We start from the raw sequence: 27,652 nt of genomic DNA, 5'->3' as shown, positions 1-27,652 counted from the left end.
GGTTAAGTCAATGTTCAATTCTAATGAGAAATAAATTTCCCAATCATATTTAAAAAAAAAAATTTCGATCCATATTAACACACACATATATATAATATTTGTTTACTCAATGAACTTATTTTCATCATTAATTTTGATACCTCATCTCTCATATCATATGTGTAATGTGTCCATTTTAATCATTGCACCAGCGTGATTACATAGATATGTGTGTGTGTGTGATTATATGTATACATATACATACATATATACTATGACAAGGTGTACATATGGGGCCAGTTGTCTCTAATCGGATATGAGGCTGTATGCAACAGTCAGTCAAGAAGTTAGGAACCTTACCCTTTTCGAAAGGTCTGTTTATATATGTTATGTGCACTGGGGATGTACCTAACTTGGTGTTGACTTAATTGCAGCTTAATATTAAGATATATACATATATATATATATATATAAGTCATTTACCACATCCACTATATTGTAAGGTTGGACTTCTTATTTATTCCTAATGAAGTTACTTATTGATATTGATTAAATTTTGGATTTACTTTCCAAAATTTGTTGATGCACATATGTCGAAATTGGGTTGTTAAATTGCTAACTTTTTGTAATTGCATCTCGATCAGAATTAAATAGAGTTAAACTGTCTTAATTAATTTGTCTTGCTCGCATAAAATCCTAACTACTTTTTTATAGGAATCCTAACTCCTTTCAAATATCAACGCGCACACATATGGGTATACACAAACATATAATTAGTCATTAAGGATGTTCACGGTTGGTTTTGATCATTTTTTATTATTTTTCGACATAAATTTAGCCAGTTATTATCAATTTTAACGATTTTTCGATCGATTTTTCAGTAGATCTTCACCAACGAATATTTGATAATAATGAGCAATTAGGTGATTTGACAACCGACCGAGTGTTTCACAGTTTTTTGACAGCCCTATTGGTCACGGACAATCTAATAACCGACCAAGAAATGAAGAAAATGATAGGTCACCCGTACATATTGTCATGGCCATCTGAGCTAACATTAGTATTGGCAAACTTCATGCATACGTGGTTTGCTACATGTCCCTCCACGTGTATACCAACCACAAAACAAAAAGGCTGTTCACTATTATTCTTCTACCACAGGCTATAGTAGCAGTTATTTCTCTATGAGAGGAATAATTGGGGGTTGTGTGAGTACTCCATTGAGGGTCGCGTCTCTGAAGCTCCGCCGTGGTTTGAGAGTGAGTCTCTCTTCAGGTAAGGGAAGAAGGGAGGAGAGAAGAGGAGGGAAAGATTTAGAAAATTTAGGACAGATTGGTAGGGATAAGTAAGGGTGTTTATAGATTAAATTTTTTCAAGATTTAATAAAATGGGGAGTGTAAATAGCATTAATCTTTCTTTATGGTTTCCCAACCTTTTGACCTTTTTAGCTTTAAATTATGAGTGACAGGTGAGTAATCCTAGACTCCTAGTCCCCATGTGAAATCCACTAAATGGCATCCTTCCAGCTGTTTCATTTGGGAATCTCTCCGCTCCTCTCGAAGATTTTCCTGCTTATAGTTGCAATATTTGGCGTAGCAATCCAAGAGAAATTGGCAACTTGATAGTTTTGGGGATCTATAACAATGCTTCAGTTCCAACCACATTGATACAGCCCAATCAATCTGAAAAAGCCAAGAGAAAATTGGCAACTTGAGCAAGTGACGGTGGGCTTGTTACCTGATACAGCCCAATCAATCTGATAAAGCCAGAAGCTCATGAAAGTATTGATGAACGGCGGCTCGGTTGCATTTGCGACGATATCCTTGGGCCTTTTACGATATTTGGGGCTTTGACGTTTGGTGTCGTCAGAGCGAGCAAGAACCATTACTGCGGTGAGTCGCAACAAGCTCATAAGCGTACATTGCATTGCTGTATAGTCGATTACGGTGCAGGTAAGTGTAGTTTCTTATGTATAATTTTGAAGCACTGAGACCTAAACTCGAGACTTTTTTCAGTTTAATCGAGACTTAATTGGCTTTTTCAGTTTATCGAAACTACTTGTTGATGTTGCTGTAGACGAGAATGAGGATGAAATAAAGACCAAGAATGAGGGCAGAAATGGAAATGTCAGCGTGTTGCAACAGTGGCATTTGCATCTTCCTCGCTGCGTCACCAGTCGAAGCAGCTCGGAGTCGCTTCTGTTCCAACCGCGACGGAACTCACCCCCAAACAGATTTGCACCCTAACGGGGTGGGCCGACAAGGCGTTGGAACTCACCCCCAAACGGTGCCATGTGTGAAGAGGTAAAGCTTGGACGCAACGATGAAGCTTTGTCAACATGGGTTGTTAAAACATGAACTTTCAACTGATGCAGGTTAGTAATGTTTAGATATGTTGACCTTGATCATGTGCGAGTATTAAAGTCTTTCACTTGGAGACAAAAAGACAAGAGACAAACTAATGTGTGAATTTCTCTGTAAGTACCTATAAATTAAATAACATACATCACAATGTCTAAGTCAATTGGTCATCAATGTCATATTAGAGCGTCAAGGTATTATGTTAAATTACTTTTCATATTAATAAATTCTGGATTCCATTTGAAGGTTTCTGTTTTTGGGCTTTGAGATCCATGTCATGCCCCTGAAATATCCCCTCTACAGCTCGCTAGGAATGTGAGAGTAATATGTTTGTCTTGTCTGGGTGACTGACTTGTATACTTGAGTCTATGTAACATTGAAGAGGATCTGAATTTGTAGGATAAAATATACAGTTCCTCTTTCCTGTCAACATCATAATGAGAACTTCCTTGTCTGAACAGATCCTTTCTCACATCTACTCCTAATAAATAAATGGCTTGCTATTTCAAACTGAAAATGAAGTTTTCGAGACTTTATTTTTTAGTCTCCGAAGTTACCTTCCATAAATTTCGGACTTCAGTATTGGAATATTTCCAACAGTGACCATCATACATTCATACTGATCTTTGGTGTGTGTCAACTTGCTCAAGCTAATGAAGAAGAACTGTTTCCTTTATCTTTTTCAGGCAGTACTGCTGTTGGCTAGCATAGCAATGGCAGTGAAAAACATAGCCTCTGATCAATCTGCTCTTCTTGCCTTGAAAGGCCTTGTTACTCACGACCCTCTCAATACCCTGGAAACCAACTGGTCATCCAAGGCTTCTGTTTGTCAATGGATTGGTGTCACTTGTAATGCACGGCACAAGAGAGTCATGGCCTTAAATCTATCTTTCATGGGTCTTACAGGAACTCTGCCCCCTCATATAGGAAATCTATCATTCCTTGTTCAGTTGAGCATTAGAAACAATAGTTTTCATGGCTCTTTGCCTAATGAGTTGGGTCGACTGCGTCGGTTAAAGCAAATTGACTTCAGCTTCAACGACTTCGATGGAGAATTCCCTCCCTCTCTGTGCATTCTCCCAAAGCTAGAGGCTTTGAACATGAGATATAATGCTCTTGAAGGAAATATTCCAGAACTGATTGGTGTGCTTCCCAAATTGAAGACACTAAGCTTGGAATATAATCAACTTTCAGGTCCCATGCCTTCTACCATCTTCAACATATCTTCCCTGCAAATTCTTGACCTCAGTAATAATATGCTTCATGGTTCTGTTGCCTCTACCATCATCAACACATCTTCACTGCAATTCCTTGATCTTACCTTTAACAATTTATCTGGTAGCCTTCCTGTGAACATGTTCGATCATCTTCAGAATTTAAAGGGCCTTTATTTGTCCCAAAACCAAATTTATGGTGAACTTCCGATCAGTCTTTTCAACTGCAAGCAGCTGCAAGTTCTGTCATTGGCATACAATTATTTCTCTGGAGGCATATCCACCAGAATTGGAAATTTGACTATGATGAAGAGGCTGTATCTGGGTGATAACAATCTGGAAGGTATAGTTTGGGGTGAACATTTTTCCTGTTATTGCTTGTCTAAAATCTTTGTACTTATATTCAAAGTTTTCAATTTGGACTACCACTAAAGGTGATGACTATGCAGGTGATATTCCTCAAGAAATCAGTTACTTGGAAAATATGGAGTTACTGAATCACCTTACAGGTCCCCTTCGCTTTCTGAAACAATATATTCTGGTATAAAGACTTCCGCATTGATATCATGATTGTATCTAACACCTTTCTGTGCTTCGCTAATGAAAATTTCACAGGAAACATACCAGAAGCTTTAGGAAATTGTACTTTCCTCACAGAAATGAATTTGGAACTAAACAACTTGACAGGTACGGGTACTGTCACTTGCACTTAAATGTGGACTTCTATTTCAAGAATGAAAGAGTATCATTGATATTCACCTGAGTATATTAACTGTATACCCGCACAAATCAGAATTGCAGTTAGTGTGAAATCACGCATGCATGTTTGAACTAAACAACTTGACAGGTACGGGTACTGTCACTTGCACTTAAATGTGGACTTCTATTTCAAGAATGAAAGAGTATCATTGATATTCACCTGAGTATATTAACTGTATACCCGCACAAATCAGAATTGCAGTTAGTGTGAAATCACGCATGCATGTTTGAACTACAATTTGATAGTCCAAGGAAATGAGCAAACGAATAGTAAAATGCATCTATATATCAAGTATTAGTCATGTACCTTTTGGTAGTTTCCGAGAAATTTTTTGAGCTTCAACATGTTACTTAAATATCTGTTCTTGCTTTATTGCAGGTGAAATACCACTTGAAATTGGCAATCTTCCGATTCTCGAATATCTTAGCATCGGAAATAATAGCCTAACTGGTTCCATCTCACCTACAATCTTCAATAGCACAACAATGCAAATCATTTCATTGGCAGCAAATCGCCTCTCGGGTCATCTCCCATTAAGCTTAGGCAACTGGCTTCCAAATCTTGAGGGGCTTTTCCTATGGTCAAACCAGATTGGTGGAATATTCCCACTCTCTATTACTAATGCATCTAAGCTAACCACCATAGAAGTGGCTGATAACTTATTTACTGGTTTTATTCCTACCACATTAGGGAATTTAAGACAGCTAAAGTTCCTCAACCTTGCCCGTAATAACTTGACCAGTGAGGCTACTCCGGAGTTGATGTTCCTATCATCACTGACATATTGCAGAAACTTAGTTACTTTGATAGTATTTGAAAACCCACTCAATGGCATCCTTCCAGCTGTTTCATTTGGGAATCTCTCCGCATCTCTCGAAGATTTTTCAGCTTATAGTTGCAATATTTGGGGTAGCATTCCAAGAGAAATTGGCAACTTGAGCAACTTGATAGTTTTGCGGCTCTATAACAATGACCTGACTGGTTCAGTTCCAACAACAGTGATAGGATTGCAGAACCTCCAGGGTATGTTCCTTCATCAAAATAGGTTGCAGGGCTTTATCCCATATGAAATTTGCCAACTGAGGAGCTTAGTTTTCTTAAGTTTATACAATAATAGCCTGGAAGGATCAATTCCAGCTTGTTTGAGTAATCTTACTTCTCTAAGAGGTATCGACCTAGGTTTTAACGGATTAACATCCACAATTCCGTTGACATTGTGGAGCCTTACATATATCCTGAGCATAAATTTGTCGTCAAACTATCTTCAAGGCTTTCTTTCACCAGATATTGGAAATTTGAAGGTTGTGATTACAATAGATGTGTCAATGAATCAACTATCAGGTGATGTTCCAAGCACCCTGGGGGAACGCCAAAATTTGGTGCAACTTTCCTTGACACATAACAAATTACAAGGAGCCATTCCTCAGTCATTTGGAGGCTTGATAAGCTTGGAATACTTGGATCTATCTGATAATAACTTGTCAGGGGAGATTCCGAAGTCGCTTGAAGGACTCTTGTACCTTAACTATTTGAATCTGTCCTTCAACAGACTAGAAGGGGAAATTCCTGCTGGAGGACCCTTCGGTAACTTTTCAGCCGATTCATTTATGCAGAATTATGCATTGTGTGGTTCCTCCCGACTCAAAGTTCCTCCATGTAAATCTAGTACTAACAGAAATTCTATGAAAGCTGCAAAACTTTTACTGTTGATTTTGCTGCCAGTTGCCTCAGTAGTTCTTATCTTCGCCATCTTATTTGTCATCATAAGACGTCGAAAGAGAAATCAAAGACAAGATGCTGTTGAAGATCCGCCTCTTGCAGTATTGAGAAAAATTTCCTACCAAGAACTTTATCAAGCAACAGAGAGATTTAGTGAAAGTAACTTGCTTGGCACTGGGAGTTTTGGTTCAGTTTTCAAAGGAACACTTCGAGATGGGACAGCGGTTGCAGTAAAGGTTTTCAATTTCCAACTGGAAGGAGCATTCAAGAGTTTTGATGTTGAATGTGAGGTTATGCGAACTGTAAGACATCGTAATCTAGTAAGAATCATTACTAGTTGCAGTAACCTTGATTTCAAGGCCGTGGTAATGGAGTTCATGCCGAATGGGAGCCTTGAGAGGTGGCTATATTCTGAAGAACATTTGTTGGATTTCCAACGAAGATTGAACATCATGATTGAAGTCGCATCAGCATTGGAATATCTTCATCACGGTTATTCAACACCGATTGTCCATTGTGATTTAAAACCTGCCAATATCTTGCTAGATGAAGAAATGGTCTCTCATGTGTGTGATTTTGGCATTGCAAAACTTGTTGGTGAAGCAGACTCTACAGCACAGACCATGACACTAGCTACTATTGGATATATGGCACCTGGTGATGTTTAAACTATATTCACATGCACACACCTGTACACATACAGTGCTTCATTAATCAATCTAATGGTGTATTTGAATTTTGATTATTGCAGAGTATGGATCACAAGGAATTGTTTCCACTAAAGCTGATGTGTATAGTTATGGAATTTTGTTAATGGAAACTTTTACAAGATTGAAGCCCACAGATGAAATGTTCACTGAAGAAAGAACACTAAGGTGTTGGATTGAGGAAACATTACCAGTTTATCCACTTGAAGTCTTGGATGCTGCATTGCTGGGAAGCAAGGAAGTGAAGACTGGTTCTAAGAAGGATTGTGTGTCATCCATCATGGAATTGGCCCTCAAATGCTCAGAATTGTCACCTGAACACAGGTTGAACATGAAAGAAGTCGGAGCTTCGCTCCAACAAATCAGAAGAAAGTTTCTACAGGATGTTGAGTACCATTGACATGCCAGCATCATTTCATTTCAGTGGTTTCTTCCTAATAAGCATTGGTGATTTGGTGTTCTATACACTAAAGTTCTGCACTTCTGTACCAGCTTATGTTACACATTTTTTCCTGAATTCCTCTATTGATTGGCCTTCTTCGTGGGTTTTTTTTTTCCCTAAATTTATCTTTAGACATGTGATATGAGCCTAAACTCGGGTCATGCAAATAAATTTCTTATCAGATAATATGATAAATTGGGTCAAAATTCATCGTGCTAGGTTTCTTGGATTTGTGTTTTTTTTCTTAAATATCCATTTTTTTTTTTTTGGATTTCTGCAGGCTTGTACAATGTATCTCATGATCAAGTATTAAGTGTTAATTTATTTTGTACTTGGCAAAGCCAGCCAAACAGGCCCAGCCCATGGATATTTTAATGTAGACTAGACTAGAAAAATCGTGGGCCGGGCCCAACAGGCTAACCTACTTTTAGGTTTGGCATATCCAGAATTGTTTTACAGTGAAGCTGGTCCTGGTAGCCATGATTGTGTTGGCACAAGCGCATCGGGTGGTGCCCTCGCCAGTAATCGTCCACTCTCGTTATCCACAACGACGAACCGTGTGCTCGTGCTCGCCTTTCCCTAGCACTTCATATTTTTCTAAATTATCCGCTTCAAGGCCCTGTGGTGGTCGAAAGGCGAATGCGAGTTGTTACGCCAATCGAGAATGCAACGAAGAACAAAAGCAAGTATCGGAGGAAGAAGAAGAAGAGGACTATCAAGTGCTCACAGCTGTGAGAAGCAAGTATAACGACATTGTAATTGTGGACACCCCCAAATCCCGGGTCCTGCTCCTCGACTCAACTCGTATGTCACAACTCAGTTCGCCAATTTTTTTCCAAAAATTTGTCCATTTAAAAAACATAAAAAAGGAAAATTTATTGTTGCCGTTGTCTGTGTTATCAGATAATGTTCATAGCATTATCAACAAAGATAGCAAATGGACTGACTCTTATTGGGTATGTACATGCATATCAAGAAATGGTATACCTTCCTCTCAAGTTCATTTCTTTGGAAGATTAAGGAATTCCCAGTTGCTTTTTTTTTTAATTCAATTTCTTTGTTATTTATGCAGGATGATTTTGCTGCATTGCCACCTATTGTTCCGGAAGGTCCTATTGCCATGCTTGGCTTGGTAAATTTACTTAATTTGAACTGACATGGATGCAGGATGATTGGAGTCTTCATTCTTGTATCATCTGATTGTCTAGCGCTGCATATTGGTACTATTGAACCATTGCACTAAAGGATCCATTCCATCTGTTCAGGGTGGTGGAACTGCTGCACACTTGATGCTGGACTTGTGGCCTTCATTGCAGCTTGAAGGTTGGGAAATCGATGAAATTGTAAGCATTTACTAACGCTCTTTGTCATATAATTCAACTTGGCAAATGCTAAACAATTTCATTACAGATTCAATTAAAGTACTGAAGATTATTGTTCTTTGGCGTTGAGTAAGAAAAGATAAGGATGGTAAAGAAGAAACCAGAGTCTAAAATTTTCTTTCAACATTTTGTGTATTTCAGTTGATTGATAAAGCAAGGGAATATCTAGGACTATCTGCTCTTGAGAAGCATACTGAAGCTGGTGGTGTACTAAAAGTGCACATTGGTGATGCCCTTTCACCGTCTGGGAATATTTCTGGAGCCTATGCTGGTGAGAGTTCTCCTGATTTTGTGATTCAGCATTCCTTCTTTTCCTTTACAATGTCATGTGTGAACATGTGTAATCCATAGTTTATTAGGAGAACACAAAACCAGCTTCAATATTCAGGCATATCAAAAATACATCTTCTCTTGCTCCCACTTAGTGTGCCTGCAGATACCAAGTTATTATTCGCGGCCTCATATGTTGCAGTTATTTTAAAATTGAAGTGAATGAAATATCTATTTAACTGCTGACTTTGTTATCTTCGTTCCCGAAAATATTGAAGTTTCTCTCTTTTATTTATCTAACTTCTGCTAGCAACGATTATTCAGGCATCATCATTGATTTGTTTTCTGATGGAAAGGTTTTGGAACAGTTGCAAGAGGTTTGTACCTAAGTTGTTACTTTTGGGTATTTTTGGTTCATGTTTTGGTGTCAAGATATCTAAATGACCTTGTTCGTACACCATCCGGCTTGTTTGAAAGTTCCATTTCACTAAGTGACCCATCAGAACCTCACAAAAATCGTGAAACACTTGCACGATTCCTGAATGTTGGCAACTTTTGTCATCTCTTCAAGTTTAGCTTTGTAAGTTCTTTCTAGTGATTTTCCTAAGCAATCCAAAAAGGCAAAAACCCTATGCTTTTTTCTACTAGACGTTTACAGAAGTTGTCGGTGAACATGTGGCCTCAGTGGTAGAATTGCAGGGGTGTACCTAGAGGTCACATGTTCAATTCATGTAAACACTCTTTACATATTATGTGGGTAAGGTCTGCATATATCTTGTCTATCCCCAACCCCGTCCACTGTGGGAGTTTTGTGCACAGTAATTGTTTACCTTTCATCCAATTATGAGGTTTTAGCTTTATAGGGTATAGGCTACCTAGCTTGTGACATAAGGCACCATAACAATGATGAAAACAGCTTTATACTTAAAGTTTAATATATACTTCATTTGCTTGACACAGCAAATGATTAACCCCCCCCCCCCCCCCCCCCCCCCAAATTAGATTCATAGAGAGGTGATTGTAGGGAAGGTATGCACCTAAATGTTATTCTTGGCTGTGGTGACCTGTCTTTTTAGCATGCTGTCTTTGGCTGTTAGTCTTTTATTATACCGATTACGTGCTTTTTTTTTTATACATGTTTGGACTGTGTTTGGGCAGGTTACAACTTGGTTGGAATTGAATGATAGATTGATGCCCAACGGACGGCTCATGGTGAACTGTGCTGGTGGAGATTCTGATATTACGAATGGAGAAATCCATCCTCAATCAGTTGATGGTACTTGGATACAAAATTCTACAATCAAGACACTCTCTAAAGCCTTTCCTGGAAATGTATGGTATATCCTTGGCTTTGGTAGTCATATTATTCTCGCTGATACTGCTCTAAATATTAATCAGTCCTGCTCTTAGTAATACCCACTGGTTTCTCACTGGCTTGAAGAGAAACAGACTATCAAGTTCCATTTTTTTCTTTAAATTTTAAATTTCATCTACGATAATACCCTTCCATTTTGGAGTTTCAATTGCTTTTTTCGAAGCCCGAGAAATAGAACTAGAAGGTCAAGACTAATTAGAAAAAGAATTGTGAAGAATAAATCGAGAAATAGGATATTGAGTACAAGACCGAACACCTTTCCTCAAAGTAATCAGAAAAATTAATATGGCCGTCAGATCATCGCAACTATGATCATCATGCCTAGGCTGTTTGACATTTTTCTGAACTTTGCAACAAGCTGGGCATGATTGATAACTGTTGTCCTTTTTGTTGTGGAGGAACATCATGGAACGGCAAATGTGTTTATATTTTGAGGAATAAATTGCTTTTTGTGATGATGAATTGAATAATATAACCCTGTGATCCCGGTGAGGACAGATTCATTGATTCTCTCGGAAACTGTCTGTTCTCTGTTTTCTCGCATTTTTTTCACACCAGCATGCCCCCATAGCTTCTAAAGTAGCTGAGTGATATACTCATATGATAAATCTAGGCTTATCGTTTGATATTTGCTGAAGCAGTTATGTTGGAAGAGAATACCGAACGCACAAGGGGAAAACTTTCTTGCCCTTACAGGTCCTTTGCCAGATTTGACCGCATGGTCTACAATGGTCCCTGTCCAGTTGAGCCAAAATGTGAAGCAATGGAAGCTTATTGAGCAAACTGCATGTTAATAAATGCTTGAAGATTTGAAGCGGCTCCAGTCCAGTTATAGGTGATCAAAGAATCTATAACGAGACCCATTGGCTTGATGACCATGAAAGAATTATTGTAAATATGTTGATTCTAATGATTCATGTATTTTTCCATATCCATATTCCCATCAGAGACTATTGTCTTCAATCACCTGTTCACTATTTTCAAGTGGTGTAAGGGTAACTAATTGTTATCGGTTGGGTGGAGTATGATTAGCATCTCCATGTTGACATAATGCAAGAAAATTACTACATCCGCACCCTTACTGCCACTCGACAGAGCCGTACATGAGATTTTCACCTCCCACGGCTCCTCGTTCAATTCTTTTGAAGTCATTGGATCCTTTACTTGTTCAAGAATCTCCTCCCTCCTTCCACTTCGTTCCGAAGATTAAAAAATGACCTAATTAGATCCAACTGGATCCTGGTGTTTTCTGTACGTCCCTAGTCTCCATTAGCTCTCTCAAAACCCCCACCTTGTCCCAGTTGTTTGAAACAGCAAGCATGTTTGACAGCAACACGTAGGTTGATGGGTCTTTTTTGTCTAGATCTATTGCATGCTCTGCTGCCCGCTTGCCAGTTTCCACATCTCCATGAAGTTGACAAGCACCAAGCAAGGTCTGCCAAGCCAGCACACCTGCCTGAAATGGCATGCTTAATATCAACTCTTCCGCATCTTTAATATGTCCAGCGCGGCCAAGTAAATTCACCATGCACACATAGTGATCTTCAGTAGGGGAAATTCCATAGTCACTAGACATGGAGGAGAAATAATACCGCCCTTTCTCAACAAATCCACCTTGGCTACATGCGTAAAGCACACAAATGAAGGTGATGTTATTAGGCTCCACATCTTCCATCCTCATCTCTTCAAAAACCTCTATAGCATCTCTAGCCTGGCCATTTTGTGCACAAGCCATTATCATCGTCGTCCATGTAACAACAGAACGAGTCCTCATGGATCGAAAAATAATCCATGCTCCCTCCATGCAACCACATTTTGCATACATATCCAGCAGCGCATTATCCACGCACAAATCAACCTCATTCCCAAGTTTCACTTTCAATCCATGAACTTTCTTTCCTTCCTCCATTGAAGCCAAATTAGCACATGCATTAAGCGCGGTTGCGAGTGTAAATTTATTCGGCTTCACACCCATCTCCCTCATCTCACCAATAACCTCAAGTGCCCTTCCTGGTTCACCACACTGTAGGCATCCCGCAGCAATAAGAGTCCAAGAGCACACATCCCTCCACATCATCTCATCAAAAACTTTAAAACCTTCCACCAACCTCTGATTCTTTATGTACATATCAGCCAAAGAATTTCCTACACACTTCTCACTCCCATAACCACTTTTAAGCAACTGACCATGAACTTGCAATCCCATTTTCAAATCAGGAATAACAGCCAACCCAGTAAGCACGCTAGCGAATGTGAAGTTGTCGGGCTTCACTTCCTCACAACAAATCATTCTATACCAAAACCCAGGTAAGTCCAAGTATGGATCCTGCAAGTGGCCAGCCAGCATTGTATTCCAGGACACAGTATCCTTATTGTTACACTTTTCAAAAACTTCCAAAGCTTCCTTAAATTTTCCCTGCCGAATCAATCCCGTCAAGAAAGCATTCACCAGATATACATTACACTCCAAACCCAAGCGAACAATGAGTGCATAAATCTGGTAACAAAAGCTTCTGCATGATATCAACGAGCACGCCTGGAGCGCGCTTACCAGAGTAAACTCATTCATCCCCACCGTACCGTCACGATGCATGAAATTAAATATAGACAGTGCCTCACCGGGGAATCCCCACTGAACAAGACCCGCTATCAGAGCTGAGAAGGAGACGACATTTCGGTGGGGCATTTCGTCGAACAGTCTGAGACCATCGTCGACTTTCCCACCCTTCACGTACATATTGAGCGTGAAGTTTTGAAGGTACATAGAAAATGGAATGAAGCCCTTGATTAGCTTGGCATGGACGGTTCTACCCCATCGAGAGTCGGACTTTCGAGCACATTCGCGCAGAAAAGTGGAGCAAAGTTCCTCTTCTTCACTCGCGTCTCGTGTGTTCGAGGAAAGCCTCCGGAAGTACGCAATTGGTTTCCTTGTTTTCGTGATGGGTTGAAAGAGATTTGAGCGAAAGCATCTCAGTTTTTCATGAAACAATTTGCCGAAGAAGCCCATTTAGGCAGTAGTTAGCCTCTGTTATATACTTCTTATGTCAAGCTGTGCCTTTTAATGTCAGGCAGTAGGTTTGTTCTTTCCTTCTGCTGATATCCATCTCTAGGACATGTAGACATGTTCTTCCCATTTGTGGCCGATAGCATGATGCAGCGAGCTCCTCTGGTGGTCAAACCATATGTGATTAGTTTCTCTGGCTAAAATCTCTTAACTTTCAAAGATTTTGTCATTTTTTTCATGCATTTACTTACTAGGTGTAGTTATCAAATATCGTATGGACCTACTTGACCACATGACGACAAATCCAAGTCCGGAATACCCAACTTCACAGGCCTAATTGGCCCACTCTGGCCCATGCTGAAGGCCCATTCGCGACATTCGAGGCTCTATCCGTTGACAACACTCTCACGAGATATCAAACAGTGGTCCTGACACCATATTTGACGATAGCAGTTAACGTCCCCTCTCCTATCTACTTTACTGTATTCATAACGTCATTACATGACAGAGAATTTCTTTTGGCTAATGTTGGTGCCGCCACAACAGTGGGGTTGCCACAATAAAGGCGCCGCCACACCAAGGCTTCTACCCAGCTAGGGAATCTTTCCCCCTAAGGGGGAATCTTTCAATCCCGTTCACACCAACATCCTCGGACCTGACAAGTACGTATCCTCACGTACGATCTTATATCATACAATATCAATTCATTAATGGTCGCCTACACTATTCCCCATACTCTGACCGACACGTGTCACAGTCCCATCATATGTCCTAACACCATCACCATACTTTTCACCTATCAACTCTAACACGTCCGATATACTTGACTTTCATGCACATACCCCTGGGTTTTACCAAACAAGACATAAGTGGGTGACACAACTCTCGAGGCCTGTCCTCACTTTCATATAAATACTCTTCTCCTATCTTGGAGAGTGGATCGATCCGAACATTGCAAACCAGAGACATAAACTTTACGAGCCCTTACAGAAATACTCAGCCACAAACACCTTGCCATCGTCGGTCTTCCATCTCCGATCACTACTAACTTGATCGTCGGAACCTCTACGATCGGCACCCCCCGTCCGGTTTGAGAGCTTTCACAGTTGCTCTTGTTGTGCTGTTGACAGGATTCGAAAGTAGAGATGTGCCTCCACGTATTAAAAGTTGACTATTCAATGATTGTAGATTTTGCCCCTACACCAGGTAATTCGATTGCAAACTTTTCTTTAATGCAAACCAGCTTTCATGTAATGCCAGCACGCTAGAAGAAACAGTAACTTAGAAGCAGTAGTTTTTCTAAAAAACACAATTCATTCACTCACTCGGAAATGGCAAAATATAAAAATGATGATATATACTCAGTTGAACTCGCCTTTCTTCTTTTTTCCTCATATGTTTGTCTCATCATTTCAATTTTCTGGATTCAATGAAATGTTTTCTAGTTTTTGATCTGCTCGCAGTGTATACATGTATCAAGGTCTATTTGGAGCAGTATCTTTGTGGCAATGAGTTAGGTTTTAGCTCAATTTACAGATAAACTTCTATGCTTAGGTTCATATCGGAAGTCCAAATGGTAAACTTGAAAGACTTTTGTGCATGCGAGTTTAATGACCCAAGTTTGCACTCATATCGAATGTTAAAGGACAAACTTATATAATGTTGTCACCCAAAAAAAAACATTTATACATTCCATAATCGTTTTCCAACTAAAATGTTGATTAGTATTTTATAGTGTGTTTGGATCGAGGGATTTGGGAAGAATGGAAGAGAAATCGAGTTTCCTTCTAATTTCTTTGTTTGGATAGTTTAAAAAAAGTTAAGAAGAGGGATTTAAAGAAGATTGGGATAAAGATTTCATTAAAAGTAGGAATTTGGAGAGAATTAGGGGGAAGATTTCTTCCCCTTCCCTTCCCTTCTCTTCCCTTCTCTTCCCCTCCCGTCCCGCCAAATCACTCAATCCAGACACACCATGAGCAGAACAAGCTGTTCCTTGAAAAAAAGATTTAGGATCCAGCTCTGTTTCCATCAATTCTGCAGCCACTCCATTTTCCCAGTTCACTATACACAACAAACTTTGCTACTAAAACACCAGGCAAAAAAAAAAAAACCACCTAAACCCTAACAAAACAACTACCACTTATAAAGATACATCATTACTTATTAGTCAAGTAACAGCCTTCAAAGGAGTACACCGTTGCCATTGCAATAGCGGTTGCTGTTGCTGCTGCTATATATTTTACTACACTCTGATGATATGGCTGCCAGCTTACTATCATATCCATTTTGGTAAACATGTTGCTTCATAGACACCGTTCCGTTCTCTTTGCTGCGACACCCTTGTAAGAGAGATTCTAATTCCCCACATGCTGCTGCTATAAGCCCTGTATTACATGACCAAATATAATCATTTTACAGCAAATGCAAAACGAACTTAAAACATATCGACTTGAACTGGGTTGAGCAGGACATGTACCTAGGAATAAAGCAGAAGGTTTTCCTGGTCTCGATTTATATTCAGGATGGAATTGAGCTCCAATGAAGTATGGATGATTAAGTAGCTCAACAATCTGTATTGCAGATATAAACTTAGAACCATTGTTTTCATATAAATTAGTAAAGCAATTTGAAGTATTATTATGAATTCACACCTCCATACGCCGTCCTGTTTCATCCTTGCCAGTGAAAGAGAGTCCGGCGTGTTCAAGTCGCGCTACCATATCAGGATTTACCTACATAAGAGAGTATACGCATTCTGAGGCCCCAAAAAACAATTACATCTATGGAAAGCGTATACATTCCAGTTCCGCATACCTCATATCTATGTCGGTGTCTCTCGTCAATGAAGCTTCTGTTACCATATCTAAGGAAATGCAGAGGAGAATAGTCGGTCAACCTCAATGAAACTAATTGTTAAACTTCCTGATGACTAAACTTGCAATAAATTTCTGCATAAAAATTTTCAATGACAACAGAAGATTCAGAGATACTAACAACTTTGCAGACGTGCAATCCCTGACTTGGAAATACGTCCTCCTTGATCCGAGACGCATTGTGCCCCCCATATGGGTTGTTGAGCCCTGTTGGTACAATATATAAAGTGTTCATTCAGATAAAAAAAAAAAAAAAATTTACCTGATGTAGATTCAACACTAGTTAGAGCACTATAAAACCTCAGGCATGAATATGCAACAAGGATTCTTGGTGTCAAGATCAAACTCAGTGCTGTTTGCATCACGCAGGCCAAGTACCGATCGCGCAATCTCAATCACAGCAATCTGCATTCCCAGACAAATCCCGAGATATGGAATTCTGTTTTCTCTAGCGTACTTTGCTGCAAGAATTTTCCCTTGCACACCTCTGTCACCAAACCCTCCAGGAACAAGAATGCCATCCGCACCCTGAACATAGAGGCATCTCAGATGGTGTACAACAATTTAGGAAACAAAGCTATAGTCATGCCATCAAAACCAACATTAGGCAATGCAAACCTTCAAAGTGTTCCATGCAGCCCTATAAGCATCAGGATTCTGCAAGGGAAACATTTATGTAAGTATGTGAAACAAAAGGAAATAAAGACTACCTACAATGTCAAGATATGATTTACTAACCTCTTTGGCAGTTATATCTTCAAGTTCAGTTGCTGGAACCCAATCCACAATAAGTTTCTTGTGCCGAGCTATGGCTGCGTGCAAAAGAGCCTGCAGAATAAAGCATGCAACAAAACCATGGAATTAAAATCCCATTCCTAGCGATGTAATATTTTGATAAATCATGCTCTATCAAAGAAATTGCAGCCAAGAATGCAATAGAAAACTAGGAAAAGGACCCTAAATCGCAAAGTATCCCAATACCACTTTGAAATAGCCAAGTATACCTTCACTATAGAAAGATAAGCATCTGGAAGGCCTGTATACTTTCCAACCAAGGCAATTCGAACCTACGAATTCATGAGATAAAAAAGATAAACTTTGACCGAAAAATTCAATAAATCCAAATTCTGAAGCTGAAAGTTCTCAAGACACACTGGATCATCTGATAACATGTCACAGATTTCAGCCCTTGAAGTCCATTCATCTAAATTAGGCTCTTGAGCAACACTGCAGCATTGCAGAACATACTTGGGTGAGCATTGCAAGAAGCGAAAACCAATTACGTCGACAAGGACCATGGAAAGTGGGTTTATCACACAAACCTTAAAAGGTTCAACTTTTTCAAGATTGATTCATGAGCCTTCTGATCCTATTCAATAAAAGAAAATAAATACTCAATACCATTGTCATAATTTTCAAATTCATGAGATTGAATTTTAGAATTGCTTACTCTTAAAAGCAAAGGTATGTGCCAGATATTTGGAACATCATAAAGAGTGACTATGTTTTCTTCCTGCATATCATATTGTTACAATAAAAGTTCAGAACTTGCAAAAGAAGATAAATAATAAACCACTATTGTTTGTACAAAGCCACCGTACGGGAACATGACAGAATTGTGAGAGCTTCTCCTTCACAGTCTCATCAAGTACCTGCAAAGCAGATTTATACTCAGTAACCTGAAACCAGAATTACAAGATATCTACTCTCTGTGTCCTTCTAGGAGAAAGAGTTTGAAATACCGATGTGCTGCGACAAGCTAAAATATCTGGTGTCAAACCCAGTCCTCTTAGTCCCCGGACACTGTGCTGTGTTGGTTTTGTTTTCTGTAAAATGGTAACCATATTTCACAGCATTAATCAAGCTTTTCGGTTAATTATAGCTATCTTAACTCAATTCCATATGTGGAGAGGTTATACCTGTTCCCCAACAACATTCAAAACAGGAACAAGACTGACATGAATCAGGCAAAAGTTTCCGCTCCCTGAAGCAGATTGAAGTTGAAATTATCCTTAGAGCCTTGAAAAATAGAGCCAAAGAATTGAATTTGGTGTACAAAAAGAACATTATCCATACCAACACGGCATGAGAATTGACTTAGAGCCTCAATGAATGGCATGGATTCAATGTCTCCTACATCCAAAGAAAAATCACCTATAGAAGACCAATGAACATATATAAAGCAAGTGACTAAATTAGCCTGTGCTTATCTACCTATCGTCCCTCCCAGTTCAATCACACACACATCAGCTGGACCTGACTTCCCGTCCACCGGTACCTGCGCTACTCTCTCTATCCAGTCTTGAATTGCATCAGTGATGTGAGGTACAACCTAAAAATTGTGAAAATTTAATTTCAATATACACACAAACTTATGAAGAACAAGTACAACTGACAAGAGTTGGCAGTGAATGAAATTAAACCTGCACTGTTTTCCCCAAATAATCTCCTCTTCTCTCCTTGTCAATAACAGACTGTCAAACAATAAGAACATAAAAAATTAAAATAAAGTAAACTTTGTATAAATCTAGTTACTCTTTTTTGTCACCAACATTAATACTTGCCTGGTAAATCTTTCCAGTAGTGATGTTGTTGTCACGGGTCAACTTGATATCCATGAACCTCTCATAGTTTCCAAGATCCAGGTCCACCTTCCAAACCCAAAAAATGCTTTTCGATTAGTAATCCAAATTGTACAAAAAAGAAGTGATTGTAAGGTTTTATGTACCTCGCCACCATCATCCAACACGAACACTTCACCGTGCTCTAAAGGGGACATGGTTCCAGCATCAGTGTTTAAATAAGGATCTGAAATTAACTTTAAAATTAGTGGCCAGAAACAACACATTTTCAGAAAAATTAGTCTGAAAAGAAAATAATCAGAAGAATACCTATTTTAATGGAGGTGACACGAAGACCACAAGCCTTAAGAACCACACCAATACTACTAGCAGTCACTCCTTTACCAAGTCCACTCACAACTCCACCTGTAACCAACACATACTTCATTTTCTTCATTATTTTGTCTCCTTTGTTTCTACAATGATTCTCCTCTTTCTGCTGTGACGGTACCTGTTCTAAGCAACATCCGCAGCACAAAATGAACAAAACTGAGCATAACAGAACGGATAGACAACAGATGCAAAACAGATGAGTCATAAGATTTCATTGCATACCTTGGTATTGTGGTTGTCAATCAAGGAAGGAAGCAGAATGAAGCGAAAAGAACAACAAGTGGGTCTTTTCTTTGTCTAGACAAGACGAGAGGAGCAAGAATGATTTTTTTTTTTTTTTGATTTTCAGACAAGACAAATAGAACTAAGCAAGAACATAAAGAAGAAACGACCAACAATGGTGTGGACGCAGAGGAAGAAATTAATGAGATTGGTTTACCTTCTCATGGCGGCTTTATAATCTCTGCTTTCAATCTTGTCACTCTCTTTTTTAAAAAAAAAAAAATATTAATTCTTGAAATTAAATAAAAAGCAATTCTTCTCTATCTTGCCCTGTGACTGTGAGCAGGCCGAGAATCCCCCACGGGCCACGGCCATGGCCCCACCCCACACGGAGAGCGAGGTGTCCTTTATTTTATTATCAATAAAAGACTGACATGGCATGTTTATTGTTTCATGTCATGACTTGGGATTTTATTGTGTGTTGAATTTCCATCATTAATGCGCATTGATGGTTCTCTCTAAATCTGGACAATATATCTACTCACCCACCTTCCTTCCTTCCATTTAATCTTATTTGGAACCTACTCCCAAACAGGGATCTCTTGTAACTACCATTGGAGGGAGATGTTATTAAGACTTGTAAATCTCAAATTGGTTTGGCGTAATATAACGGAACGTTCTGATTTATAAGTAAATATTCAATCACTCTTTCAATTATAGATAACTAGAGAGATTAGGGGCGGAGCCATCCACAACCAAGGGTGAGCAACCGCCTCAATTATAGATGATTAGAGAGATTAGGGGTGGAGCCATCCACAGCCAAGGCTGAACAGTCATCCCTCCTAAAAAAATGTATTAGGGGACTTTGTCCCCCTTAAATATTGAGAAAGAAAAATAAACATTAAATCAATCTCATATGTGTTGGACCAGCTACATAGACCAAGTTTAAATAATAATAAAAACCTCAAATGCTCATGATCGAATTTCGAATTTCGAATTGAGTTATTATACAATATTATCAAAGCATGATAATTGAGAATCATTTAAAAAAATCGATTAAAAACATTTTATCAAATTTATGGATTTAGTTTTTTACTTTTATCTTAACATTGTTATAGTTATATATATATATATATATATATATATATATATAATCAAAAAAAAATTCCAACGGCAGCCTCCGTACTAAGTTCCGCCCCTGCGATGGATTGTTTGGATAATGAAATTGTCAAGATAAATTATTGTGAATCACATTATGAAGGGTTTTTACTTTTTAGGCATGAAGAATGATTAAGTTTACAGTTTACTCTTCTAAAGTATAAACATTTGTAGTTTAGTTACTGTTTTAGGTTTTCCCCTTTTTAAAAAGGATTCTTGATTTCAGGAAAAAATAAAATCTAAATCTAATTAATTAATTTAGTACATTCTATGTCTCATATTTTATTTAATAATACTCACATGAAAAATAATTAAAATTTCGTTTTGTCTTTTTTGAATTTTCTCATCACCTTCGCCTTATACTTTGTCGGAAGGAAAGAATATTCCAAGTGCAAAGATGAGAAAATTTGAATTCAGATAAAAAAGCGGCCACACTTTTCCAAAAGGTATTGCTAGTCACATATATAGCGGGTCCATATAGATATATCAAATATCAATAGTCAAAAAAATTGTGATGGACCGACACTTTTATAAGAAGGAAACAAAATACAAATAGACAGGATAATGTATTAATCTACCCTAAATTATTAAAAAGAGCAAAAGGAACGTATATCAAGGACACCTAACTACCAACACCAACCAACATATATAAACCCCCCTTTAAGTTCATTCATTATTCCATTTTATATCAATTCTAAATCACAAACCAATAAGCTTGATGCCACCAACCAAGTTACCAAAGTGGTGGTGGTGGTGTTGTGAGTTTAAATCCATATTCTATGAATTTTATATATTATATTAAGAAGCAGTTAATCGGATCAAATTTTGTAAACTAAATCTTGTTGGAAAGAGTTTCTATCAAAATATACTTTGGTGGAATTGTAATGACGGGATCACCTTGGAATAATAAATATTCCACAACGGATGAATACCCTTATGATCCCACTCAAGGGGTTGTTAACATTTGTAGCACTTACTATCGACCCTTTCCCATATAAAAATAAATAAAAGACTTTTTTTTTTCTTGAGCATAATAGAAATTTGTATTAAATCAATAGAACCCAAGTTACATAATACATAGATGAGGAGACTCCTCTATAAGCATAATAAGAAAAACGAACTCCTAAATCAAAAATAAAGAAAAAACCCAAAACAATAGTATATGCCACAAACGGACTAACAAATAGATAATACTCTTTTTGAGAGGCAAGCAGAGACCTTTGGTGCATCCATTGCACAATGAGTGATTGTCTTAAAAGTTAAACCTTGTCAAAGAATGGAGCATGTGCTGCAGTCTTGAGACATATCCTTCACAATCTTCAACAAAGTTACCAGTTCTCTCACTATTTCTTTCATTTATTTTTAATTTTAAAAGACATCTTATCTTTCAACACCATCAATTAAAATCAAGAGGGGGACCCATAATTTCTCATCACCTAGAATACAAGTAGATCGCATTTGTCAACTTCACTATTTGGATAACGTTAAACAATGTACAAAGATTACTTCTTTTTTTTTAATATTAATCAAAATGAAAAGAAAAAAAAAATATCGACTGATTTGTTTGTTTGGATTAGGCGATTGTGACAACGATTTAGTCCTCTATTTGTACACGTTATTTCCACCTAATAACACATAAGTTATAAGATATTTAATCACAAACCATAAGTTGTTGTGACCTATTTATGTATGTATATTCCAACAACATCATTGATGACTGGTGTTTAATTGATTTTTAGCATAACGAATCTACTAGGTCATGAAGTGACTCTTTGCATAGCTTAACAAAGAAGATTAATTAATATAATTATCATGTTAGATATTTAATTACTTGATCTCTTGATTAATATATCTCTTTTTCACTTTTGTTAACTACCAACGGTCATTGAAAAGCATATGTATGAGAAAAAGATTGAGAGATGTGTGTATTGAATTGAAAAAAGATACAAATCTCAACTATCTCAGTTGCTGAGATGTATACACTAGATTTAATAAGTCCAATGTTTGTTATTCGGTTTTATAATTTCGTTATTAGTGTTTGTATATTTTTAGATCGCTAACGTGACATTAAGTATAATATTTATTACTATGTAATAAAGTGTTGAGTTTAAATCTTTATAAAAATAAGTAAATAGAGAGATTATCATATGCACGCCTTCTAATATTAAATTAAATTAAAATAAAAGTAAATGCGTAGTTTTCTAGATTGAAGCTTTTTTTAAGTATATGACACGTGTTGCTGATGGCGCCATCCCCGCTGTTCGCCGCGCGTTCCGCTTCCATCATCATTTGTCCTGACAATATATATTTTAGTATTAAAATTAAAAGAAATAAATATTAGGGGATGTTGTGAGAGGTTGACTAGTCATCGTCAGCTTTACACGTGTATCCTTGTAAGCTACACGTAGACATAAAAATTTAAGTCTTCACAATAGAACACTCACAATGATGTGTATTTGTTTGGGCATGAGAGTAAAAAAGTGACTTCTTTTTAATCCATAAAAAAATGGGATCTACATCTCACACACACTCAAATTTTTACCTTTAAATCAATATTAGGTCCCACCTCTATTATATAAAAATCAAGTCAACAAATTTACACAATTTTGTTGTCCCTAACAAAAAATTACTATTGTGATTGCTCTAACTATTTGGTATTTTGAGTCCAACAAGTCTAGTTCCAATTGGACGCCAAAACAACAGAATAATTAATTAGGGGAGCATTTTGTCTGTATTTTAGAGAATATGTTATGGAAAACTAGTGCAAATGCTCTTAAACACTTTCAAATCTGTTTCTTCTGAGGAGAGGAGAGGAGAGGAGATAGAAATCTTCATCTCTTCTTCCTACCCTCTAGTCTAGTTAAGTTAATTTCACTACTTTTCTTGTTGTAAGTATGTTTCTTTCGATAATATATTGTCACTTTGACTATTTGCATGGATCTTGATCGATTGACAACTTATTTTATGGAGATTTTGTTTGGATCGGTTGGTGTGATATGATAGTTTGATTGATTGATGAACTATTTATTGAAGTTCTTTCGATTTGGGTTTGTTTCTTTTTTCAGATATGTTGTTTTTGAGAGTTTTCTCTATGGATTGTCTTTCCTTGTTGAGATATGTTGTTGTTTGTGAAGTTAGGATTTAAACTAGAGCTTTTGATTTTGTTTCGTCTCTGTGGATACATTTTGACACGTATCTAGTCGTCCCCTATGTGAAGCGTATTCTCCAATCCAACCCAAGTCCGTTTGTATTGGTTCTCAGTTCGTTGAATTATATCCAACTTGCATTTTCAAGCGATAAAGGGTGACCTCTTAGGCGGGTAAAGGTTGCCATATGCTAATTTTAATTTTAACAATAAAATTTCATGCCTAACAACAAAGAGGACGCCAAAACAAGTAATTACTTTTAGACATCGTCCCCCTAGACCAATGCATGTGTTGGCAGGAGCTTGCAAGCTTCGCAATCCGAGACTATAAGCATATCAACTCACAAAAAAGAAAAACCTACCTAATCCTGCTTAATTGGGATTATTTGTCTTGCATTATTAGGGCTCGACTTTTCTTATAGCTTTTCTCCTTTTCCATCTTTCAAATTTTGAACGCGCCACATGAAGACAAAATATAAAAAGTCGCATTACATTTCTTGGGAGTTTTAAGATAATGCACGTCCGACGTCGGTACGTAGCAAGCTATAGCTCAAATGCAAGTCGCAACTTGCTCTTTTTTTTTTCAACGTTTTGAAAAGAAGAGGAGCGGGATTGACAAAAAAAGAGTTATCCAATAATCTTCTCATGTTTTGAAAAAAAGAGAATGTATCCAAATTCCCAACATGTGTTTTGAATTTCTTCTCTTAAGAAAAATCATAAGCCATTGTTGTTGTCATATAGAGAGATGGCGATTTATTAAATAATATCTCAATAATAAATTATAAAGTTCGTAAGTCTTCAAATCTAATCCTACTTCACAACAACCAAACACTCGATAGACTTTAGATAACAAAACACTTGAACATCTTGTAAGTCTTGTAACGTCACATACCACGCTATGTGATTTATAAGAAAATATCAAACATTACTCAAACAGGTAGTTTTTCTCAGCTTAAGTACTGTAAGAGACCGATCGAAAAATAAAATCGTGCGGATCGGATAGATTGAGATTTCTGATAGATCTCTTTTAAAGTTGGTCTCACAACATTAATTAATGACGATTCAAATAATGTTAACAGAACATGTCATTTTGGGACCACATACATATACTCACATAGAGAGTATATAGCATTTGCTATTTCTTGTGATGAGAGCCACTCACGAGAGTAAGATAGGACGAAACAACGGTTATTGTCGGTTTATTGACAGTTGATGCATGCCCAGTCATGGGTTGGGAACGTAGTCATCTTTGTTTTTTTTTTTTGAGGGAAACGTAGTCATATTTGTTATAGTTAGTTGACCGTTCATATGTACGGCTTTCTGGGCCCTACATATCCCCACCTTCACCGACAAATCCATACTAAGATTACGCGACACGAACTTCCATATTTTCCTCAATTAATGGCTATCACGATTATCCATAAAATTGTAATAATGTAACAACTCTCTATTAAGAGAGTGTCCCATACTCCCATTCACGGTAAATTGTGATAAAATTGGCACAATTGAGATGAATAAAATAATATTATTCCATATGGGGAAAAAAAAAAAAAACAAATCCATCACTATCGAAATATAATTTAAAAAAGAAAAGAAATAATGGATTAGCCTGCTAAGAATACTATAATCATTACATAAACTGTTGAGGTTCAAAATTAGCGTCAGTGTTTATGACGTATCATGCGATAAAACTGATGTCGGTTGTTACCCTCAGTTTTGCTAAGGATGACAATGCACAATAGAAAACGTTAGTTACAGAGCTCGGGTGTGTTATCAAATGACCTCTTTGATGCTCAAGTCTGTATGCTATCAATAGACGAATGCTCGGAGCTCTCTCCAGTAGCAACGAAAATGCATGATTCAAAATTAGCATCTTCTACCTAGAATTTGAGGTTACCTTTTATATAAGTTGGAGAGTTATAACTCTGGTAAGAGTATATCTCTTCTTCCCTAATTCTTAACATATTTACATAACGTGAATCCTATCATGATTTCTTTCCTAAGCATAGTTGATCTCTTTCAGGACTCTGGGTTCCCCTAGCCGAGTATTCGGTCACATGTGGCTTTCCGAGGTGGTATGCTCGACTTTATACTGGTCTTCTTGGTTGCCAAACCTCACGTGAGATCCTTAAGTGCTTTCTTCTCGACCAAACACCTCAGCTTTGCCTTGCTTGACATCCGAGGCGACTCTTCGATTACAATGTTAACTCGACATCTTGTGTCACGTGTCATAATTCTGGTGGAGAGTGATTTTGGTATCATCACAAACCATGAAAAAGGATTGTTTGTATAACTAAACCAAATTCTAGAACCGCGCGTCCCAGGGGATGATAGATATATATGCTGGTTAAAAATAAGTTCTTTCAATTTTGAGACTCAAATTTGACTTTTAAGTTGACACACAGTGTGACTTACCAAACCATTCGGAGAAAGTGCATGCATGTATGGTGCAATAATCTAAACACTCGAGAGTTACATTGAAAACTCTAAAACTACATAAACTGTTGAGATACATGTCAAATACTAACACAAAACATATCCCGCCAATGACTGCTCTTAGTCCGCCCAAACTATTGGTGCACTGAACCATATTATACGGAAAGAAATTAAGATGAGAAGACTTGAACCAAACCACCATTTTTCTTCCTTGAATCTCTTACAAGTTATATGACCCCACCAGGCCATCATATATAGAAAAAGAAGATCATGGAAATAAGGAGGAAATTTTCAGTTCCTTAAAAGAATATATAGTTGGTACCCTCTCACTGTCTCTTCCCGACAATATCATCATATCGGGATTCGCAGAATTTCCAACTACTTATCAGTTATCATTTCTCCATACCTATAATGTTGTCCCACTATATACATTACTCTATTTAAATCCTAAGAAGCCTTTTACAATCAAACTTGTTCGTTAATATATATTTAAGGGAATAAAGTAGGCTCATTTCTCTGACTAGGTAGTCTCTGTGAAGGGCCATGTGAGTTGATAAAAAAAAGTTGGTCTGGGTTAAATTTGGTCCAGTGTCGACAACCTACGTGGCAATGATTCAGCCATGGCAGTTGATCATGTGTGTTATTTTTGTCAGATTTATACATGTGTGTGCATGCTCGTCAATAAAGGCAGTCGCATACTCGCATGTGCTGGGGATAGACCCCGGTAGTTATGGAAGTTAAGTGTCAAACCATAAAAGCAATAAAAAAAGACTGACTACCACATGCATCCTGTAAGGCGTGAACCTCTCCATCAACAAACAAATCATACCCTCCCTTGACCACAGTGACTCACTCACTGACACACACACAAAATTATAGTGTTCGTAGTTCATACATGTTCCTCCGCACATGCCATTTTTTTAACTGCTAACGGACGCCACATAAATTTATCATTTGAACATCCCAATATGAGCTTAAAAACTTTGTCATCATACAAGTTTACTTTTTGAATATCCGATATGAGTCTAAACTCGAGCCACCATACAAGTTTGTCAGTTTGCCCTTTTAACATCCAACATGAGCTCAAACTCGAGCTATTAGGTCCACACCCACATAAGTTTCTCACCAAACGGCAAGATAAATTGGACTAAAGCTCAGCGAGTAATCACAAGAGTATTGTTCCTAGTGAGAATCAAATTCAAGATCTCTCGAGTTCATACAGTTTGACACCAGAGAAATCCACCCACTATGCTATCACCCATATGATTATCTGCACAAGGCATGCCAACACCTAACTCGTTTATTATTATTACAAAGTGAGGTGAGGGAAGGCCTAATTTCGTACCTAGTAGTAATTCATTCCAAACTAGACATTAAAATTAGTTATGTAATTAGTAGTATAAGAAATTGGGTAATTGGTACTAACACATAAATTAGCATGTGTATGCATGTATGTAAATAAAGGTACTCATAATCTATGCATTGATAGTCATATATGACCAGTACTCCCAAAATGGAGCAACCAAGAAGTCATCAGGTATGCTAATAGAACTACTACTCTTATTAAATAAATACATTTTGTTTGTATTTATGTAGGTATTATATGTGTGTGAACTTTTTGCACATTTTTAAATAGTAATGATATTTATGTG

General features: G+C 37.6%; 4 protein-coding genes across 6 annotated transcripts; 2 read left to right on the top strand and 2 right to left on the bottom strand.

Moving 5' to 3' along the window:
* The first annotated feature begins 1,524 nt into the window (after positions 1-1,524).
* Positions 1,525-7,368, top strand: LOC119988003 (putative receptor-like protein kinase At3g47110). The gene is made up of 8 exons (XM_038832915.1): positions 1,525-1,931; positions 2,056-2,353; positions 3,026-3,896; positions 4,003-4,062; positions 4,169-4,240; positions 4,692-5,897; positions 6,036-6,689; positions 6,784-7,368. The coding sequence occupies exons 2-8, from the start codon at positions 2,333-2,335 to the stop codon at positions 7,137-7,139; spliced, it is 3,240 nt and encodes a 1,079-aa protein (XP_038688843.1). The 5' UTR covers positions 1,525-1,931; positions 2,056-2,332; the 3' UTR covers positions 7,140-7,368.
* A 263-nt stretch (positions 7,369-7,631) lies between these two features.
* Positions 7,632-11,171, top strand: LOC119988387. The gene is made up of 8 exons (XM_038833406.1): positions 7,632-7,985; positions 8,085-8,137; positions 8,254-8,313; positions 8,447-8,524; positions 8,705-8,834; positions 9,158-9,210; positions 9,992-10,165; positions 10,850-11,171. The coding sequence occupies exons 1-8, from the start codon at positions 7,661-7,663 to the stop codon at positions 11,000-11,002; spliced, it is 1,026 nt and encodes a 341-aa protein (XP_038689334.1). The 5' UTR covers positions 7,632-7,660; the 3' UTR covers positions 11,003-11,171.
* Positions 11,172-11,375: 204 nt separating this feature from the next.
* LOC119988386 (pentatricopeptide repeat-containing protein At2g13600-like) lies at positions 11,376-13,420 on the bottom strand. The gene has a single exon (XM_038833404.1). The coding sequence runs from the start codon at positions 13,213-13,215 to the stop codon at positions 11,431-11,433; it is 1,785 nt and encodes a 594-aa protein (XP_038689332.1). The 5' UTR covers positions 13,216-13,420; the 3' UTR covers positions 11,376-11,430.
* Positions 13,421-15,185: 1,765 nt separating this feature from the next.
* LOC119990078 (CTP synthase-like) lies at positions 15,186-19,462 on the bottom strand. Of its 3 annotated transcripts, none has more exons than XM_038835898.1 (22): positions 19,262-19,462; positions 18,977-19,157; positions 18,814-18,893; positions 18,650-18,736; positions 18,509-18,559; positions 18,300-18,417; positions 18,162-18,239; positions 18,005-18,069; positions 17,828-17,911; positions 17,687-17,737; positions 17,536-17,598; positions 17,408-17,454; positions 17,240-17,312; positions 17,090-17,152; positions 16,824-16,913; positions 16,704-16,742; positions 16,386-16,613; positions 16,207-16,292; positions 16,027-16,075; positions 15,864-15,944; positions 15,689-15,782; positions 15,186-15,596 (listed from the first exon to the last, which is right to left on the bottom strand). In XM_038835898.1, exons 2-22 carry the CDS (start codon positions 19,101-19,103, stop codon positions 15,394-15,396), a joined length of 1,857 nt encoding a protein of 618 aa, XP_038691826.1. In that variant the 5' UTR covers positions 19,104-19,157; positions 19,262-19,462; the 3' UTR covers positions 15,186-15,393. The 3 variants fall into 3 exon arrangements, with proteins under 3 accessions (XP_038691826.1, XP_038691828.1, XP_038691827.1); XM_038835900.1 differs by having other exon boundaries at positions 18,162-18,215; XM_038835899.1 differs by lacking the exon at positions 19,262-19,462 and having other exon boundaries at positions 18,162-18,218; positions 18,977-19,103.
* Between the last annotated feature and the right edge of the window lie 8,190 nt (positions 19,463-27,652).

The sequence above is a fragment of the Tripterygium wilfordii genome, chromosome 21 (assembly GCF_013401445.1).
Source record: "Tripterygium wilfordii isolate XIE 37 chromosome 21, ASM1340144v1, whole genome shotgun sequence".
Classification (NCBI taxonomy): domain Eukaryota; kingdom Viridiplantae; phylum Streptophyta; class Magnoliopsida; order Celastrales; family Celastraceae; genus Tripterygium; species Tripterygium wilfordii.
Note: the sequence above shows the minus strand (reverse complement) of the source record. Positions and strands in the feature narration are given on the sequence as shown.

Bases quoted from the DNA above. Each gene is read 5' to 3' on its own strand.
- LOC119988003 (XM_038832915.1), top strand. From the start codon at position 2,333: ATGAACTTTCAACTGATGCAG. The intron at 3,897-4,002 runs GTATAGTTTGGG...ATGACTATGCAG, and splicing joins GGGTGATAACAATCTGGAAG to GTGATATTCCTCAAGAAATC. The intron at 4,063-4,168 runs GTCCCCTTCGCT...AAAATTTCACAG, and splicing joins GTTACTGAATCACCTTACAG to GAAACATACCAGAAGCTTTA.
- LOC119988387 (XM_038833406.1), top strand. From the start codon at position 7,661: ATGATTGTGTTGGCACAAGCGCATCGGGTGGTGCCCTCGCCAGTAATC. The intron at 8,138-8,253 runs GTATGTACATGC...TTATTTATGCAG, and splicing joins AATGGACTGACTCTTATTGG to GATGATTTTGCTGCATTGCC. The intron at 8,314-8,446 runs GTAAATTTACTT...CCATCTGTTCAG, and splicing joins CTATTGCCATGCTTGGCTTG to GGTGGTGGAACTGCTGCACA.
- LOC119988386 (XM_038833404.1), bottom strand. From the start codon at position 13,215: ATGGGCTTCTTCGGCAAATTGTTTCATGAAAAACTGAGATGCTTTCGC.
- LOC119990078 (XM_038835898.1), bottom strand. From the start codon at position 19,103: ATGAAGAAAATGAAGTATGTGTTGGTTACAGGTGGAGTTGTGAGTGGA. The intron at 16,743-16,823 runs GTTAGTAAATCA...TTTCCCTTGCAG, and splicing joins AAGATATAACTGCCAAAGAG to AATCCTGATGCTTATAGGGC. The intron at 16,293-16,385 runs GTTTTATAGTGC...TTGTACCAACAG, and splicing joins GTTGCATATTCATGCCTGAG to GGCTCAACAACCCATATGGG.